Source organism: Macaca mulatta, chromosome 13 (genome assembly GCF_049350105.2).
Source record: "Macaca mulatta isolate MMU2019108-1 chromosome 13, T2T-MMU8v2.0, whole genome shotgun sequence".
In the NCBI taxonomy this organism is placed as follows: domain Eukaryota; kingdom Metazoa; phylum Chordata; class Mammalia; order Primates; family Cercopithecidae; genus Macaca; species Macaca mulatta.
The window spans coordinates 99603275-99623830 of NC_133418.1; the positions used below are offsets into that span (position 1 = coordinate 99603275).

The 20556-nt window shown below is 44.4% G+C and overlaps 1 protein-coding gene across 50 annotated transcripts in view; it reads left to right on the plus strand.

The window, feature by feature from the left end:
• DTNB (dystrobrevin beta) overlaps positions 1-20556 on the plus strand; it is a 302368-nt gene that overhangs the window by 274082 nt on the left and 7730 nt on the right. For 30 of the 50 annotated variants that reach the window (XR_013402986.1, XR_013402987.1, XR_013402982.1 and 27 more), the window contains 2 exons: positions 17307-17466; positions 18288-18377. Coding sequence is in view for 39 of the 50 variants with exons in the window: in XM_077960015.1 (XP_077816141.1) it covers positions 17307-17466; positions 18288-18377 (250 nt within the window). In the remaining 11 variants the exon portion in view is untranslated. Of the gene's footprint in view, positions 1-17306; positions 17467-18287; positions 18378-18514; positions 19298-19537; positions 19624-20556 lie in introns of those variants that run through there. The other 20 variants (XM_077960044.1, XM_077960017.1, XM_077960040.1 and 17 more) reach the window with 4 other exon arrangements.

Genomic DNA, 20556 nt, shown 5'->3' on the forward strand with positions numbered 1-20556 from the left:
GCTGCTCACCGTCGCCACTTCTCCTTTACTTCTCCTCTCCTGCTATAGGTCTTCCCTGTTCCTCACACTCCAGCCTCATCTCTCCAGCCCAGTACCCTCGGTCATGTACTGTCCCCTGCCTGGTTTGCCCTTTCCAAGCCTCTTCTGCCCATTGCAGTTGTACCCCTCGAGCTACTCTCAGCTGCCACCTCTTCTACCAAACTTAACCCTGTTCCATAACATCAGGCCAGGCTGCTTTTCCTCTGTTCCTCTGCTGTGGCCCCTATTTCATCCTGTTTGGTGTGCTGGTTGCATACGTACCTGACTCCCTCGGGATAGGTCTGCTGAGAGTGGAGACATTGCCTCAGCTGCATAGCCCCCTACCCCTAGTACCTTTCAAAGTAGAAGAACAACAGGTATCACTCTATGGACCAAGTGTGTGGAGTGTTTCATGTTCATCCTCACCAACCTGAGAGGGTAGATATTGTTATTCCCACTGTACATATGAAGAACCGTAGGTGCAGACAGGTTAGGTAATTGCTCAAGATCACACAGCTAGTAAACGGCAGCCGGAATCCAAACTAGGTTCATCGAGGCTGGGCACAGCAGCACACGCCTGTAATCCCAGCTATGAGGGAGGCTGAGGTGGGAGGATCACTTGAAGCCAGGAGTTTAACACCAACCTGGGCAACATAGCAAGACCCCATCTCAAAAAGAAAAACAAAAACTAGGTTTATCCAATTGCGAAGCCTGGACTCTAACCACTATATTATATATAACAGGAACTTAACAAAGTGCAGCGTGTCCTTGTTGAATAAAGGTGCCGTACCTCACCACACAAGTTTGGCTTACCTATAAGTAACATTTACATTAAGCTCATTGAATTTTAAAACCCACTGATAGGTCCCAGCTGCCTTCCTGCTAATAGATTTAGCTGTCTGAATAAGGACCGCATCCTCTTGAGAACCTAGCCTAGCCTAGTTTTTGTTTCTAGTATGCAATCTGAGTGTTTGGCATTCATTGTATAGGTATTTTTCTCTTGATTGGTGAGGTCTCTCATCATTTTGAAGAGAACTTGCTTTGAAATCTTGCAGTGAAGACTAGTGGTATACAGGTCAGGCGCAGTGGCTCACCCCTGTAATCCCAACACTTCAGGAGGCCAAGGGAGGTGGATCACTTGAGGTCAGGAGTTCGAGACCACCCTTGCCAACATGGTGAAACCCCATCTCTACTAAAAATACAAAAATTAGCTGGGTGTAGTGGCGGGCGCCCATAATCCCAGCTATTCGGGAGGGTGAGGCACAAGAATTGCATGAACCCAGGAGGCGGAGGTTGCAGTGAGCCGAGATCACGCCATTGCACTGCAGCCTGGGTGACAGAGTGAGACTCTGTCTTGAAAAGAAAAAAAGACTAGTGGGATACCATTTTCAAATAGGGCTAGGCAAACTGGGAGAAACAGAAAGGAGGTAATTCTAGGCTTGGAATTTATTAGTTTCTCTATCTAAAAGTTTACATTCCAACTTTCTTTTTATCTATAGGTTTATCTTGAGTTTTAATAGGTTGTTCTTTGTCCCAGAAATTTAATACACCTTCTTCCTAATACCAAGAAAGATAATTGTACACCTTCCCCTCACTCTTTAATTCTTAGCATAAGCTTTGTCTTCTATATAATTTAGTGTAACTTGAATAGGGACAGAATCATGAAGATTGAGAACCGTAACCTTCTGCCGGTGGCAACACCGTGATCACAAATCATCCAGCAGTCCTAGAATAGCTGCTTCCTGTCTTCTCGCAGCTTGCCTCACCAGCCATCACAGTGAGGGACAGGTTATGCGTGAGCCCTGAGGTTCCTGACATGATGTGGGAACAAACAGGTGTCACCCCTCTGCAGAGAGACCCCATGGCAGACTTTCTGGTGGCCTCATCCTTCCAACAGACACATGATAGGTAAATGCGTTAACGGTGGTAAGAGAGACTTTATAGAACTCTTTAGCCCCTCTCTCCAGTGTCTAGAAGCCAAGTTCATCTTTAAAAGACTCCACTTCCATGCTGACCAGGGCCGTTGAAAGAAATAGAAAATAAAAATAAATAAAAGGCTCCACAGCACTTAAACTTGCAGGTGGGCGCCTCTGCTAAGCAGGGAAGGTGTCCAGGCACATTCACTCCCTGCTTCTTTGCTCATGGCCATTTGGTTGCGTCTCTCCTTCACCCTCATTCTCCATTCTCTGAGCGCTTTCATTGCCAGTCCTAACTCCCGATAGTCTTAACTCTTGTCATGTGAGGCAATTATTTCCAACTCTCACAGCAGGACAGACAGTGCAGCATCAGATAGCCCCATCACCTCTCCCTCATTTCACTTCCGCTTTGATGAGACATCTGCATCTTCCTAGCACAGTCTTCACCAGCACCAGCTCAGAATAGTTATGTGGGGTTTTTAACTTTTTCTTGAAGAAAAAAAATGTACAAAGGCTATTCTCTACATATCCCAGTTCTCTATACATTCACGGTTGCCTAAATTTCAGACTTGCAGCAACTCTCTCCCATCATTGTTTTTTGTTTCTCTGAGAGGGCCTCTGAAAATCGGCAGCAAAGAGGCCACTTTGTTTAATTTAAATACGCTGCAGCAAAATGAAGGTAATTGTCCACACAGGCCATCTGCTACCTGGCAGGTGTCCATGAGTCAGGGAGATAGAAATGGAGACTAAAGTGTCTTCCATTCTGTTACCATGATAACAACTTAGCTCCAAGTTTTAGTTGCGTGTGCGTGTGGAGGGGGATGCCGTTATGAATGCTCTGCAGAGGGCATTAACTCTTAAAGTCAGGCTTTTTGCCACAAGGCTCTCTGGCCTTGTTTACCTGACTATAATGTGTACCAGGAGGATTAAAAATTCTTCCCTGTTCCATGAGGAAAAAGAAAGAAGGGAAGTCCTATTTTTGGAGCCCCTACTATGTGCCAGGCATCCTGCTGGGGCCACCCAAGCATGGCCAAGAACAGTGCAGTATCATTTTCCTACTAAAGACAGCGCCTTTCTCTCTGTGCAGCTGGTCTCCTGGCCAGTTCTCTCTGCCACAGCATGTGAGTCCCTGCCTCTGTGCTCAGATGCAGAGCTGGTGAAGGATCCCCGTGTCCTCAGGGCACCTTCTCTGGCATTTTCTGTACCTGTTTTGTCTCCAATATGAGATTGGTTTTATAGATAAGAGATTTTCATAATCCCTGTATTCTCCATTCTCACATTTCCTTGCTGGGAATGAAATTGACTATCCCCTGGAAAATCATGGTTAGGGTCAATTGTCAGAAGTCTTGACTGATCCGTGTTCCTTTTAGTGTCAGAAACATTGTGCTGTGATCCTAATATGCTTACTTGCTTACTTTTCTCCTAGCAGTTTGAGGCAATTAGCAGACCCAGGGACCAGTCCTAGCCTATCTACTGATTTTGTGGTGACCTTGTGACCGCTCTTGACCTCAGCCTCCTGAAATGAAAAATGAATGTTGGACTAAAACAAGCTAGTTTGCTGGGGTCATGAACCCTCTGAATTTGTAATTTCTGAACACTTTTCTTGGAACATGACGCAGAGCTTTCTCGGGTTCTCAGGGTCTTTGCTGATTTGAAAATGAAGAGCCAGCAGTCTAGAGAGCTTATCAGATTGTAATGTTTCACTGGCTCTACATTTGCAACAGAATTGTTTCCAACTGTTATACAAGGGACCTCTTTATTGAGAGAACCTGAGTCACAGGGCATTTATTGTGTTTAGTTATTGGTTAGACACATGATTGGCCTGCACTGGACTCAAGCCTTTGTTACAGCTTGTACTACAACAAGATTCCACTGTCCTTGTATCAGGAAACCTTAAAACACTGAGTAGCACATTGCAGAGCTTCCCTTGCTTCTCCAGGTGAATTGCCCTCTCCTGGCAGCTGAAACCCAAAGGCACAAGAGTCTTTTGTTCCCATCATTGGACAGCACATCCCCATCCTTCGAGCCACCTGACTAGTTCCTCTACCTTTGCAGATTTCTAGGTGTTTCTCAGGTTTCCTGTAATCTCAGGGTGCCAACTGTGATGCCCCCCCCCAAGTCTCCCACTGTGCCACGTATTCTAGACTGGTTCACACTGAGCGAGTGTTCAGCAGTCTCCATGGAGAAGAGCCTGCCTCTCTGAACATAAAGCCCATCTGTGCTTTTGAGACGAGGTGCATTTGCACAGTGCGGTGCTCCATCTTGATTTTTAGTGTGTTCTGTCTGGCCTGTGCCTATCAAGTAAACAGAATGAACAAACTGCAGCCAGATTCAGAGGTGATTGTCAGCACGTCAGGAATGTTGCTGTGCACAGAAGGCTTCTCAGACTGCATGTGCGCCACACACTCTAGTTTGTGCTTATTTAGTTAGAAGGACCTTATTTCAAACTCGTTCCTGAGATAGTTCCATCTTCTACAGAGTAGCCTTCTCCCTACACCTCCTCATCAGCATCATCTGCACAAGGCCTCAGTGGCCAGCAGCTATGGTACTGACTCCACTCGTGAGAAAGGAAAATTAAAAGCAGAATATGCCATGACGTGACCAAGATGCTGCTGGGACCCCAGAAGAGCATTCCTCACGGCCAGAATGGTCAGAACTGAAGCAGAGTGTTGGTTCTTGCCATGTCTGAGATGAGGTTAACTTAGCGAAGATCAGAGGTCACAGAATTTTATATCTGAAAAATACAGTTTTTATCCAGTTGAGTTCCCTCAGTTTACAAATAAGACTGAGCCCCAGAAAACTTAAAATGCATGTGTTACAGAATCAAAAGAAGAGCCCAAATCTCCCAAAATCTCACTCTGTGCCCTTTTCACTGAAGCACGCTGCCTCCTCAGTGCCCACCTGGGATGTGGTAAGAGCCAGAGAGCCTGCAGCTTTCCCTGTTCTTCAGGGTCAATGAGTTTGCAGCTGAGAAATGCCTCTAGGCCCCGGTCGTGACTGACAAAGTGAAGAGGTGAGTCTTCTGGTGTCAGAACAGGCTGATGTACTCAGGGCCCTCTGCACATTCCCAAATCAGAGAAGTTTTTTTCTCGATTGTATATCCCTGCCTCCCGTCTCATCTGGAGGCCTCTTTCCTGGGCTCTTTGGCTTGTTCCTCTGAGGGCCTCTGGTTCTGGTCTCACATATGTCAGAATTCATCCACCCGCTCTCTGTTCATCAGATGTCATCATATGGGATTGATCTAATAATGTATTTTTAAAATTTAACCTTAGCATATGAGTTAGCTGTTGCTATACAACAACGCACCCCAAAACGTAGCTGCTTGGGAGAACACGTGTTTACTAATAAATGACAAGTATGGATTACCTCACAGCAACCCAGCTGCCGTCTTCCCGGACCCCTCAGTTCAGTGTCTCGCACAAGGCTGCCATCAAGGCGTTGTCACCTCAAGGCCCAGCAGCATGTGGCTCTTGACAGGACTCAGCTCCTCATGGTTCCTTGGACTCAGGGCCTCAGTTTGGTGCTGGCTGATGGCTGAAAGCCACCATTGGTCCTGCCACAGGGCCCATTCCCAGGGCAGCTCACAGAATGGCAGCTGCCGTCACCAGGACAAGGAAGCAGGAGAGAGTGAGAGCAAGGAAGAGAGAGTCTTCTATAACCTCTCCTTGGAAGTGATATCCCACTTGTCTGATTCATTAGCAGCGAGTCAGTAGGCCCAGCCCACATCGAAGGGGAGGAGACTACACCCGAATATGAGTGCAGGGGAGGGTCACTTGGGGCCATCTTAGAGGTCTGGTGACCACATTTGCTTATCTAGTTAAAGTATCTCACATAAAGACTCACTGGTTAGCTGGGCCCAGCACTCCTGTAATCCCAGCACTTTGGGAGGCTGAGGTGGGCAGATCACATAAGGACAGGAGTTTAAGACCAGCCTGGCCAACATGGCAAAACTCTGTCTCTACTAAAAATACAAAAAATTAGCCAGATGTGGTGGTTTACGTCTGTAATCCCAGCTACTCAGGAGGCTGAGGCACGAGAATTGCTTGAACCCAGGAGGCGGAGGTTGCAGTGAGCCGAGATCACACCACTGCACTCCAGTGGGGGAGACAGAGCAAGATCCTGTCTCAAAAAAAAAAAAAAAAAAAAGTCAGGCTCAGTGGCTCACACCTGTAATCTCAGCACTTTGAGAGGCCAAGGCGGGTAGATCATGAGGCCAAGAGATTGAGACCATACTGGCCAACATGGTGAAACCCCATCTCTACTAAAAATATAAAAATTAGCTGGGCGTGGTGGCATACGCCTGTAGTCCCAGCTACTCAAGAGACTGAGGTAGGAGAATCATCTGAACCTGGGAGGTGGAGGTTGCAGTGAGCCAAGATCATGCCACCACACTCCAGCCTGGTGACAGAGTGAGACTCCGTCTCAAAAAAGAAAAGATTCACTGACGACTGATAGATGTATTACTCCCTGGAGATTACTACCTGCTCTAGCCCTTTTCCTGTTCTTTTCCACTTTTCATGACAGAAGAAAAAGGGCCAAAAATGTGATGCCCTTCATTGTCATTTAACAAGTGTTTATTAAGAATTTACCAGTGCTAAGCACAGGGATTCAGAGGATGGAATTTAAGAAGCGAGATAGTGCTGTGATAGAGACACACAAGGTTCCGTGGGAGCATCTCAGAAAGACATTGTCTCATCCCAGAGGAGATGGCAGTGAGATTGATGCCCAGGGGACCAGCAGGAGCCAGTCAGACAGCATGGGGGAGAGTAGCACTCCCAGCAGAGAGAATGGCAAGAGAGAGCACGGTCCCATCAACAGAGTCGAGTGTGGACAGGCCCACACTTTTGCTTTCTTGTCAAAACCACCAAGGAACAGAGTTGGTTGACATCCCTTGCATGATGTATACCTCATCCAAGATCAGCTCCAGTCTCCGGGCTTCCTGAACCCTCAGCCTCAGGCCTGGCAAAAGCTGGTGCATACTGGTGGGCTATCACTTCTGCCTCTGACCCACCCAGGATTGCAAACTGGTATTACCCTACCCAAACCAGAATTCACGGAGGGCCCTGACAGCTCTTTCCTGGCTTCATTTTCATCCAGTATGATCCTAATGCCAAGGGCTGGGGCATAAGACCCATGGAGAAATAACACCTGCCCAGAAGTTGTAGCTTTTCTCTTTCAACTGCTCTGGACAAACACAACTTCTAGAATCTGGTTTTTATCTTCCTCAGAAGGCATGTCCTGGGCGATGATCCCAGGAAGAGGGTCTGATTATTTCCAGGCTGATGGTGGGCAGGAGGTTTCACTTCCAGATGCTAGAGCTTTAGACACATGTGGCTGGCTACCCTGCCTACCCCTTTTGTCTCATCCCCCATCATCATTTCAATATCAAAGTATTTGCAAAGGTTCAGTGTCATTCTGTTACGAAGCAGCCTGGATGTTAACCTGGGTCCTGTGACTCTGAAGTGCGGTCCTCAGGCCATGGTGCCGGGCCCAGATCATACAGAGGGAGATTCCTGAGTTCTTGCCATATGTTTAATGCTGGCTTGGCCATCTTTCTTACAGTGAAGTGTGTTAGCATTTCAGAGGTCATACTTTTTTTTTTTTTTTTTTTTTTTTTTTTTTTTGAGATAGAGTCTCACTCTGTCGCCCAGGCTAGAGGGCAGCGGCAGCATTTCGGCTCACTGCAAACTCCACCTCCTGGGTTCAAGTGATTCTCCTGCATCAGCCTCCCGAGTAGCTGGGATTACAGGCATGCGCCACCACGCCCAGCTAATTTTTGTATTTTTAGTAGAGACAGGGTTTCGCCATGTTGGCCAGGCTGGTCTCGAACTCCTGACCTCAGGTGATGCACCCACATTGGCCTTCCAAAGTGCTAGGATTACAGGCATGAGCCACTGGGCCCGGCCCATTCTTTTTCTTTAAGTGGATTTAATTTCTATCTTGAGTTCCCACTCTGTCTGAACTGGTCACTTAATCTAGGCTTTTCCAGGCAAACTCTGAAACCAGCCCTCAGAGATTCTTATCCCACTTCCTGTGCCCTGAGATTTGCCTATTCTGGACATTTTATATAAATAGAATCATACAATATGTGGTCTTCTGTGACTGGCTTCTTGCATGTAGCATAATGTTTTCTTTTTTTTTTTTTTTTGAGACGGAGTGGAGTCTCTTTCTGTCGCCCAGGCTGGAGTGCAGTGGCGTAATCTCAGCTCACTGCAACCTCTGCCTCCCAGATTCAAGCAATTCTCCCTTGGCCTCCCGAATTAATGGACATTTGAGTGGTTTTGACTTTTTGGCTATGTCGAATAACGCTGCTATGAACATTTGGGTTCAGATTTTTGTGTGGACATGTTTTCATGTCTCATGGCTATATACCTATGAATGGAATTGCTGCCAGTCTGTCCAAAGCAGCTGTACTGTTTTACTTTGTGGGGGTGGGAAGGGGTTGGGGGGGTGACATTTGATCTTTATTCCATAGATGGCTTAAAGAAATTAAGTTATCTAAAATCTCAAGACAAATTTATCCCTTTTAACTTATATTCAATTCAGAAATTGTTGAGATTTTCCTAGAATCGCAGTCTACAAATACATGACAGTGAAGGATTGGAAGGTGGTAATAGGAAAAGTAGTGAGGGAGACAAAACAGTGCTCAGATTGAGGTTTTAATGTTAGGAAAAAAGAACATTAACGATACTGCAGAATGGTCACAAGAGCTATCCCTAGCACCAGTCTTTTTTTTTTTTTAAGTTCCTTTTTTTAAATTTCAGTAGGTTTTGGGGGAACACAGGGGCGGGGTTTGGTTACATGGATAAGTTCTCTAGTGATTTCTGAGATTTTGGTACACTCATCACCCAAGCAGTGTATACTGTACCCAATGTGTAGTCTTTTATCCCTCACCCCCCTCCCGCCCTTTCCCTCAAGTCCCAAAAGTCCAGTGTATCATTCTTTTTTTTTTTTTTTTTCCTGAGACAGGGTCTTGCTTTGTCACCTAGACTGGAGTGCAGTGACACAATCTCAGCTCCCTGCAACCTCCACCTCCTGGGTTCAAGTGATTCTCCTGCCTCAGCCTTGCAAGTAGCTGGGATTACAGACATGAACCACCACATCTGGCTAATTTTTGTATTTTTAGTAGAGATGAGGGCTCACCATGTTGGCCAGGCTGGTCTCGAACTCCTGTCCTCAAGTGATCCATGCATCTTGGCCTCCCAAAGTGCTGGGATTGCAGACCAGTGTATCATTCGTACGCCTTTGCATTCTCATAGCTTAGCTCCCACTTGTGGATAAGAACATACAGTGTTTGGTTTTCCACTCCTGAGTCGCTTCACTTAGAATAATGGTCTCCAGTTCCATCCAGGTTGCTATGAATGCCATTGTTTTGTTCCTTTTTATGACTGAGTAGTATTCCATGGTATGCATTTACCACATTTTCTTTATCCACGCATTGATTGATGGGCATTTGGGCTGGTTCTGTATTTTTGCAATTATGAACCATCCTAGCACCAGTCTTCAAGAAGGAGGGAGGGAATATTTAATTAGGGCTTCTTATATATAATTCTGGGCTACATTTTTTAAACTTACACTGTCTATTAATCCTTTTATAATATTCCATATTATGTAAGAGAAAACTAAGATTCAGTAGGATTAATTTATTTACTCAAAGAAAATGCTGAAATAAGAATGCAAATTCCATCTGTAGTGCTTTCTTCACAATATAAATTTTTATCTAGCTTCTTTGCTCACTGGAAGTACCTTTATCAATTATGTGAGAAATACCTACAAATCAGTTGCAATGATTTATTCATGTATTAATTTGTTTAATCATGATTTTGTCACATAGATTTTGAATATTTGCTATTGCTAGAAACTCTGATGCTGATGTGGTTAGAGAGACCTATATAAATATTTAAATATACATAAATACAGATTTATGTATATTTATATTTATGTATATATCGTGATTTATATATTTATGTACACAAATATACATGTATATTATGTGATTGATATATTTATGTGTATATATTTGTAAATATGTATAATGTGATTTTTATATATACATATTATGTGATACATAAGCTTTTTAAAATTTTTAAGTTTTTTTATTTCAATAGGTTTTTGGGGAACAGGTAGTATTTGGTTACATGCATAAGTTTGTTAGTGGTGATTTCTGAGATTTTGGTGCACCCATCATCCAAGCAGTGTACATCGTACCCAGTGTGTAGTCTTTTATCCCTCGCCACACCCCACCCTTTCCCTGAGTCCTCAAAGTCCAATGTATCATTCTTAGGCCTTTGTGTCCTCATAGCTTAGCTCCCACATATGAGTGAGAATGTACAATGTTTGATTTTCTATTCCTGAGTTACTTCACTTAGAAAAATAGTCTCCAGTTCCATCCAGGTTGTTGTGAATGCCATTATTTCATTCCTTTTTATGGCTAAGTAGTATTCCATGGTGTATATATCCCATTTTCTTTACCCACTCATTGATTGATGGGCATTTGGGCTGGTTCCATATTTTTGCAATTGCAATTGCAAATTGTGCTGCTATAAACATGTGTATGCAAGTATCTTTTTTGTATAATGACTTACTTCCCTGTGGGTAGATACCTAGTAATGGGATTGCTGGATCAAACAGTAGATCTACTTTTAGTTCTTTAAGGAATCATCACACTGTTTTTCATAGTAGTTGTACTAGTTTACATTCCCACCAACAGTATGAAAGTGTTCCTTTTTCACTGCATCCACACCAACATCTATTATTTTTTTAGTTTTTTATTGCCATTGTTGTAAGAGTGAGGTGGTATTGCATTGTAATTTTGATTTGCATTTCCCTGATAATTAGTAACTGGAGCATTTTCCCATATACCTGTTGACCATTTGTATATCATCTTTTGAGAATTTTCTATTCATGTCCTTTAGCCCACTTTTCTATAGAATTGTTTTTTTCTTGCTGATTTGTTTTCTTTGTAGATTCTGGATATTAGTCCTGTGTCAGATGTATAGTTTGTGAAGATTTTTTCCCACTCTGTGGGTTGTTTGTTAACTCTGCTGATTATTTCTTTTGCTGTGCAGAAGCTATTTAGTTTAGTTAAGTCCCATCTATTTATCTTTGTCGCATTTGCTTTTGTGTTCTTGGTCATGAAGTCTTTGCCTAAGCCATTGTCTAGAAGGGTTTTTCCGATGTTATCTTCTAGTATCTTTATGTTTTCAGGTCTTAGATTTAAGTCTTTGATCCATCCTGAGTTGATTTTTGTATAAGGTAAGAGATGAGGATCCAGTTTCATTCTTCTACGTGTCTTACCAATTATCTCAGCATCATTTGTTAAGTAGGGTGTCATTTCCCCATTTTTTGTTTTTGTTTGCTTTGTCAAAGATCAATTGGGTGTATTTGGCTTTATTTCTGGGTTCCCTATTGTGTTCCATTGGATGTGCCTATTTTTATACCAGTACCATGCTGTTCTGGTGACTGAGGCCTTATAGTATAGCTTGAAGTTAAGTAATGTGATGCCTCCAGATTTATTCTTTTTGCTTAGTCTTGTTGTGGCTATGTGGGTTCTTTTTTGGTTCCATATGAATTTAAGGATTGTTTTTTCTAGTTATGTGAGGAATGACAGTGGTATTTTGATGGGAATTGCATTGAATTTGTAGATTGCTTTTGGCAGTGTGATTATTTTCACAATATTGACTCTACCCATCCATGAGCATGGGATGTGTTTCCATTTGTTTGTCTCATCCGTGATTTATTTCAGCAGGTTTGATAGTTTTCCTTACAGAGGTCTTTCATGTCCTTGGTTAAGTGTATTCCTAAGTATTTTATTTTACTTTATTTTATTGTATTTTTATTTTATTTTGCAGGTATTCTGAAAGGGGTTGAGTTCTTGATTTGATTCTCAGCTTGGTCGCTGTTGATATATAGCAGAGCTACTGATTTGTGTATAATAATTTTGTATCCTGAAACTTTGCTGAATTCATTTGCCAGTTCTAGGGGCTTTTTGGATGAGTCTTTAGAATTTTCTAGGTATACAATCATATAATCAGCAAACAGTGACAGTTTGACTTCCTCTTTACCGATTTGGATGCCCTTTGTTTCTTTCCCTTGTCTGATTGCTCTGGCTAGGACTTCCAGTACTATGTTGAATAGAAGTGGTGAAAGTGGGCATCCTTGTCTTGTTCCAGTTCTCAGGGGGAATGCTCTCAACTTTCCCCTGTTCCGTATAATATTGGCTGTGGGTTTGTCATAGATGGCTTTTATTACATTAAGGTATGTCCCTTCTATGCCAGCTTTGCTGAGGGTTTTAATCATAAAGGGATGTTGGATTTTGTCGAATGCTTTTTCTGCATTTATTGAAGCGATCATGTGATTTTTGTTTTTGATTCTGTTTATGTGGTATATCACATTCATTGACTTACATATGTTAAACCATCCCTGCATCCCTGGTATGGAACCCACTTGATCATGGTGGATTATCTTTTTGATATGCTGTTGGATTTGGTTCACTAGTATTTTGTTGAGGATTTGTGCATCAGGGATATTGGTCTGTAGCTTTCTTGTTTTATGTCCTTCCCTGGTTTTGGTATTAGGGTGATACTGGCTTCACAGAATGATTTACGCAGGATTCCCTCTTTTTCTATCTTTTGGAATAGTGTCAATAGGATTGGTACCAATTCTTCTTTGAGTGTCTGATAGAGTTCAGCTGTGAATCCATCTGGTCCTGGACTGTGTTTTGTTGGCAATTTTTTTATTACCATTTTAATCTCGCTGCTTGTTATTGGTCTATTCAGAGATTCTGTATCTTCCTGGTTTAATCTAGGAGAGTTGTATATTTTCAGGAATTTATCCATCTCCTCTAGGTTTTCTAGTTTATGCATGTAAAAGTGTTCATAGTAGCTTTAAATGTGTTGCATTTCTGTGGTATCAGTAGTAGTATCTCTTGTTTCATTTCTAATTTAGCTTATTTGGATCTACTCCCTTCTTTTCTTGGTTAATCTTGCTAATGGTCTACCAATTTTGTTTATCTTTTCAAAGAACCAGCTTTTGGTTTCATTCACTCATTCGTTCGTTCATTTTTGAGACGGAGTCTCGCTCTGTTGCCCAGCCTGGTGTGCAGTGGTGTGATCTCAGCTCACTGCAGCCTCCACCTCCTGGGTTCAAGAGATTCTCCTGCCTCAGCCTCCCGAGTAGCTGGGATTACAGGCGTGCACCACCATACCCTGCTAATTTTTGTTTTTTCAGTAGAGATGGGGGTTTCACCATGTTACCCAGACTGGTCTCGAACTCCTGACCCCAAGTGATCCACCCACCTTGGCCTCCCAAAGTGCTGGGATTACAGGCGTGAGCCACCGTGCCTGGCTTGTTTCATTTATCTTTTGTATTGTTTTGTATGTGTGTGTTTCAGTTTCATTTAGTTCTGCTCTTCTGCTGGGTTTGTTATTTCTCTTCTGCTGGGTTTTGGCTTGAATTGTTCTTGTTTCTCCAGTTCTGTGAGGTGTGACCTTAGATTGTCTGTGCTCTTTCAGACTTTTTGATGCAGGCATTTAATGCTGTGAACTTTCCTCTTAGCACCGCTTTTTCCATATCCCAGAGGTTTTGATAGATTCTGTCACTATTATTCAGTTCAAATAATTTTTAAATTTCCATCTTGATTTCATTGTTGATCCAACCATCATTCAGGAGCAGATTATTTAATTTCCATGTATTTGCATGGTTTTGAGGGTTCCTTTTGGAGTTGATTTCCAATTTTATTCTAATGTGGTCTGATAGAGTACTTGATATAATTTTGGTTTTCTTAAATTTACTGAGACTTGTTTTGTGGCCTATCCTATGGCCATTTTACATTTCTATCAGCAGTGTATTAGGGTTCTAATTTCTTCACATCCTTGCCAACACTTGTTACTACCTGTCTTTTTTATTATAGCCATCCTTGTGGGTGTGCAGTGGTGTCTCATTGTAGTTTTGATTTGCATTTCCCTAATAATGTTGAGCATCTTTCTATGTACTTATTGGACATTTATATATCTTTGGAGGAATGTCTCTGCAGATCCTTTGCCCATTTTACAATATTATTTATCCTTTTATTATTGAGTTGTAAGAGGAGTTCTTTATATATTTTATATATAGATCATGTATCATATATAATTTGCAAACATTTTCTCCCTTTCTGGGGGTTGACTTTCACTTTCTTGATGGTATTCTTCAAAGCACAAAAGTTTTACTTTTGATAATATTCAGTGTATCTAGTTTTTCTTTCATAGCTTGGGCTTTTGATGTCATATCTAAAAAGTCATTGCCTAGGCTGGGTGCAGTGGCTCACGCCTGTAATCCCAGCACTTTGGGAGGTCGAGGCAGGCGGATCACGAGGTCAGGAGATCGAGACCATCCTGGCTAACCTGGTGAAACCCCATCTCTACGAAAAATACAAAAAATTAGCCAGGCGTGGTGGCGGGCGCCTGTAGTGCCAGCTACTCGGGAGGCTGAGGCAGGCGAATGGCATGAACCCGGGAGGCAGAGCTTGCAGTGAACCGAGGTAGCGCCACTGCACTCCAGCCTGGGTGACAGAGCGAGAATCCATCTCAAAAAAAAAAAAAAGTCATTGCCTAATCCAAGATTATAAATCCTTCCCCCTATGTTTTCTTCTAAGAATGTTATAATTTCAGCTCCTATGTTTAAGTTATTGATTCATTCTGAATTGATTTGTCCATATGTTGTTTAATGATGTCTTTTGAAAAGCAGAGGTTTGGCCGGGCTCAGTGGCTCACACCTGTAATGCTAGCACTTTGGGAGGCCGAGGCAGGTGGATCACCTGAGGTCAGGAGTTCGAGGCCAGCCTGGCCAAGATGGTGAAACCCCGTCTCTACTAAAAATACAAGAATAGCCAGGCATGGTGGCATGCACGCACCTGTAATCCCAGCTACTCTGGAGGCTGAGGCAGGAGAATCGGTTGACCCCAGGGGACGGAGGTTGCAGTGAGCCAAAATCGTGCCACTTCACTCCAGCCTGGGTGAAAAAGTGAAACTCCATCTCAAAAAAAAGAAAAAGAAAAAGTTTAAAATTTTGGCCGGGCGCGGTGGCTCAAGCCTATAATCCCAGCACTTTGGGAGGCCGAGACGGGCGGATCATGAGGTCAGGAGATCAAGACCATCCTGGCTAACACGGTGAAACCCCGTCTCTACTAAAAATTACAAAAAACTAGCCGGGCGAGGTGGCAGGCGCCTGTAGTCCCAGCTACTCGGGAGGCTGAGGCAGGAGAATGATGTAAACCCGGGAGGCGGAGCTTGCAGTGAGCTGAGATCCGGCCACTGCACCCCAGCCTGGGCAGCAGAGTGAGACTCCGTCTCAAAAAAAAAAAAAAAAAAAAAAAAGAAAAAGTTTAAAATTTCAATGAAAGCCAGTTTATCTGTTTTGTTTTGTTTTTACATATCATGGTTTGGGTGTTTTCTTAGAGAAGTTTTATAATTTTAGCCCTTATAGTTACTATGATCCATTTTAGTTTTAGCTCTTATAGTTACTATGATCCATTTTGATTTAGTTCATGTTTATTTATATCATGGAAAGATCTCAGAAAGCATGCTAAGTGATTAAAGCAAATTGCAAAGTGATATGAGCAGTACAATACCATTCATGCAAAATTTAAAAGCATGAAATACCATTTATTATTCATAGCTATATATGCACATATAGGTTAAAAGTTTCACACCAAAATCTTTGATAATGGTTGCCTCTGAAGGGAGGAGAGGAAAGAACTGGAACAGGAAAGAACTGGTGGTCAAAGCAGTCTTCAGATTTATCTGCAATATTTTTAGGTTGAAATACATTTGACACGATATGAAGTTACCAATTTGGGGTGGTTAATTATGTTGTACTTTTTAGTTTTCTGCATTTTTTTAACTTCTTGAAATACACACACACACACACAAATGATTCAAAGTAAGAACCACAGAAAACAATCCATTTCTGTTGAGTTTGGTGGCCACACGGTTGAAGCACTGCAGTAGGGTATGGTGTGTCCAGCCTGTCCACCTGTTCAGGGCCAATTCTGTTTGTATGTGGGGTTTCTGAGCTAGCTCCCCAGAAGGATAACTATCTTCATTTGAACTCACTCTCACACTTTGGCTTATATTTTTTCCAGTTTTGCTTCCACAGAAAACCCTAGTCCACCTGTCACACTCAGTTCATGTTGTGCTGAAGAGCTCCAGAGCCCACATCTCAGTGAGCAGCCCTTGATTCGTTTTCTCCTTTTATTTATTTTATCCCATTGCTCCAAACTTTCTCCACAACTGTACCAGGGCCTCCCAAGGAAAGCTCAGTTTCTGTTTACTACGTGTCCTTTTCACCTCGTCCCTGCGGGATGGCCCCAGACAGCCTCGCTGTGTGTGTGCAGTGCGTGTGGCGTGACTGGCCCGATGGCCCCGCTTGCAGCCTGCAGCCAAGCTCCCCACATGCTCAGAGCATGCCCTGGGGGAGTGGGGGCGCACCCTGCAGAGTGCACACTGCCACTCTTGGAGTCAAGGGGTTCTTCCCGTGCCTCCCACTGGCAAGCTGTGTTGCCTGACACAATGCTTGCTTTTCCTTCTATAAAATGGATATAAAAATATACACCCTGGCTAGGTGTGGTGGCTCACACCTGTAATCCTAGCACTTTGGGAGGCCAAGGCAAGCAGATTGCCTGAACTCAGGAGTTAAAGACCAACCTGGGCAACATGTTGAAACTCAGTGTCTACTAAAAATACAAAAAATTAGCCCAGCATGGTGGTGCACGCTTGTAGTCCCAGCTACTCGGGAGGCTGAAGCAGGAGAATCTCTTGAACCTGGGAGGCGGAGGTTACAGTGAGCTGAGATTGCACCACTGCACTCCACCTGGGCAACAAAGCAAGACTCTGTCTCCAAAAAAGAAGCATATACATATATAAATATATACATACACACACACACACACACACGTATGTCCTTTCCACTCACAGGTTGCCGGGGGTGGGTGGGGTGGTCCAAATGAGAACGTGTGCATGAATGTGTTTGCAAACAAAATGAAAGCTGTTTGCATGTTACTTCCTGCCCCGCTAGCCAAGCCCTTCTAGAGCCCTGGCCCAGCTATATGCTCACCCTGTCTTCCTGAGAGTCCTCCACCACTCTGTGCCAGCCTCTTCTTTCCCTCCCATTCTTGGTCTCTTCTTATGATGTTCTTTCTTCCTGCCCTGCACGACCCCTTCCTTTTTTCCTTTTCTTCCTCTCTCCAGTCTTGGAAGCAGCCTGACTCCTTCCTTTCAAGTATGATCTTGTACCACTGAACTGAGGCCCGGTTGACGGAGAAAAAGTACTTTCTTTCTTCCTCAAAGAGGTCAGGTACTTGAGATAACATATTTTCTCTCTTTGAATCTCCAGGCTCAGGCCACAGGGTCACCACATACATCGCCCACCCATGGAGGCGGCCGGCCGATGCCCATGCCAGTGCGCTCCACGTCTGCCGGCTCCACCCCCACCCACTGTCCGCAGGACTCACTGAGCGGAGTTGGGGGAGACGTGCAGGAGGCCTTTGCACAAGGTGAGTTTCTGGAGCAGAGTTCAGCAGGGAGCTGAAGGGATCTGCAAACATGGACAAGATTCCTGCTGAGGTTTTTCCATTTCTCTTTTGTGCTCTTGGCTTGAATGATCAGATTTTGACAGACAGTGTAAATAAGTCAGGTGCTGGCCCCTTCTCATGAGACTGGCTGGTCTCCAGCAGGAGAGCTGCAGGCTTCCGATGTGTGCCAAGAATGGGCCTCCTGGGGTTCTCTGCCCTTTTTTCTGGATTATGGGAAGTGCTTTGTCCTTTGAGCTTCGTCTCCTCCAGAGGAATTGGATGGAATAATTCCCTGGCCTAGAAGGGACTGTAACAGGCACTGTAACTGGGACCGTGCTGACAGCATAGTGTGCACGCCATTGCCACAGTCATCGGAGGAGCTGGTGACCAGCAGTATTAAGTAGTTGGGTGGGGATTCAGAGGGAAGTCCTGCTGGGGCTGGAGGTGAGAAGGGGAGGTGGTGGTGGTGGTTGTGGAGAGTAGAGCCCCGCCCCCACAAGGCTGAGGAAGACCTCGGTGGAATGCTTATTCTGGAACCCAGCTCTGGATTGTGTGGTGATGGCAAAGCGTGGAATTGACAGGATGCTGCTCCCTAGGTAGAGAGGGCAGAGGGAGAGGGACCAGTGGGCTGGTGCCTCCTGCCCCCAGTGTGGCTGGGAGTGGGTGGAGCTGCTGCAGCCCCATCTCCCCTTAGGTATTCCACACCTGTGTCCTCCGGCCTGGCAGAATAGAGGCGTTTGCTCAGCCGTCTCTTCTCCATGCTCACCCCCACTGGCATCCCCATCTGCTCTGCCTCTCCTCAGGTACGAGGAGAAACCTCCGCAATGACCTGCTGGTGGCAGCTGACTCCATCACCAACACCATGTCATCCCTGGTGAAGGAGCTCCATTCAGGTGAAACCCAGAGCTCCCACCTGGCTTCCCGGCCTCCCCTGCCTCGCCCACGCCCTTCTCACTTCCTCGCCAGCTCTGGCAGAACCTCACCACCCAGCTCGCACCACCCCATTTCACCACCCAACTTTGCCTTCTAGGAACACATTGGATGTCTCCGCCCAGAGAGCCTCTGTCACACAGGATTGCATAGGGGCGGTTTCACATTCAGGCTATCTCAGGAGTGCATCTTGTGGAGCAAGCTGAACTTGGAGAAATTCAGACCTTTCAGTGCAGGCAGGCCCCCTTCCTACTTACCCCGTCTTCTATCTGTGCTTTGTCCACAGCCGCTCTCTCCCTAGGCCTGACCGACCGCCTCATTCTGAAGCTTCCCTGGAAGTCTGGAGCCGAATCAGCCAGGAAAGCTCTGGACCTTCCCCTGCTGCCTTTCTGCTCTCTCCTGTTTGATTTGGTTTTGAAGCCTATTCCCTCCTTTTGTCCATGACCAGGCTCTGATTTCACCTGAAGTTCATGACCTGAGTCTGTCGCCTCTTCCACTCCTCGTGCTCAGCTCATCTGTGACTTCTTTCTCAGTCTCTCCATCACCTCGCCACATCAGTGACTTCCCAAAGACCTTTACCTTACATAAAACCCAGGAAAGAGAGAGAAAATTAAAGGCCATTCACATATCATCCTATCTCCAGGAATCCCCATGACTCTGCCAGTTACTTAGGGGCCAGAGAGTCACTAACGATTTCACAGCAGTGGGGTTTCCGTGTTTTCTGTTAAACTAATGGTTTCCCTTCCTAAGTGCTGTAGGTCACTCACACTGATGGTTCTCTTTTGTTTCTTTCCACCTAATGTAGTGCTTTTAAATACCTTGAAGTAGCTTAACAGGGCTATTAAATAAAAAGATAAAGCAGTTTTTCCACGGGCCATTCAAACACATAGATTTATTCAAACACTCTTAGGGAAGGCAAGCCTTGGGTATTTTTCAGCCCTTCGTAGGAGAAAGCTCACATGTTTCGGGTTGTCATGGGACTGGACAGAGCCCCCAGCTCTGCTCTCAAGTCTGCCTATTTTCATACAGACCAAAGTGAGTGTGTGGCCCAGGCTACTCTTTCCAGCCAGTGAAGGTCAGACGCTGCTTCTCTGGTTTGATGGCGCCACCCTCTCCATTCTAGCACTGTTTCTCAACCCCCGTCAGAAGCATGGCCCCCCTCTGTACCCATGAACAGAAGAGGTGACAGCCTTTGGGATGACCTCACAGGTGATTAGAAGGCACTTTCCCTAATACAGCTCCCCACAGATGCCAGAAATCCCACTTTTAGAGGAAATTTCTTAGGGAATTTCGGGCCATGGAAATTAACTACACTTGTACTTCATGGCCACTTATTAGAGTTTATGCAAAATAAGTGGCTTCTGCGTTCATCGTGCTGGGGTGAGAGGTCATTAAATACCATTAAGCATAAAGCACATAGAGACCAAATAGCTTCACAAAAATTTAAAGGTTATAGGAATACTCAGCAGTGTCTCATAGTAGGAAAGAATGGTTTCAACAAAATTATGTAGTGTAATTTGGAAGGTGCCTTAGAGAGCACATTGTCCAGTCCCTTACTTTAGAAATGTTGCATATGCTTATCAGAAAAGTTGTCTGCCTAAGGTCGTGCAGCTTGAAGGGGGAAAGCTGGTCCTAGAACTTGGGTCTTCAGAGCATTAAGCCAGAGATCTTACTCCCCTCCAGGACAAGACATCAAACCCAGAGTCCCAGAGGCCCCTTTCCCTGATGTTCTTTCAGTCACTGAAGCCTGCAGGTAGATGTGTACCAAAGCCACACATGGCATGGTATCCCTCTAACATGCAGACATAAACTCCCTTTACATGTGAGGGTACCAATTTCTCAATGAATAGAACAGCTTCGCCCAACACCAACACGTTTTTACTATCTCCTTGACAGTGACTTGACAGGTTTTTGTTCCAATGAGAGGACATACTTGGATTATCTTTACATATAGTCTATACAGTATATACATACTGTATGTACATAGCTTGTACTCCTCATCTTTATAAAGTTTTTTCACAGATAATGGAATCCTAGAATTGGAAAGGATCGAGGCCAGGCACAGTGGCTCACACCTGTAATCTTAGCACTTTGGTAGGCTGAGGCAGATGGATCACCTGAGGTCAGGAGTTCAAGACCAGC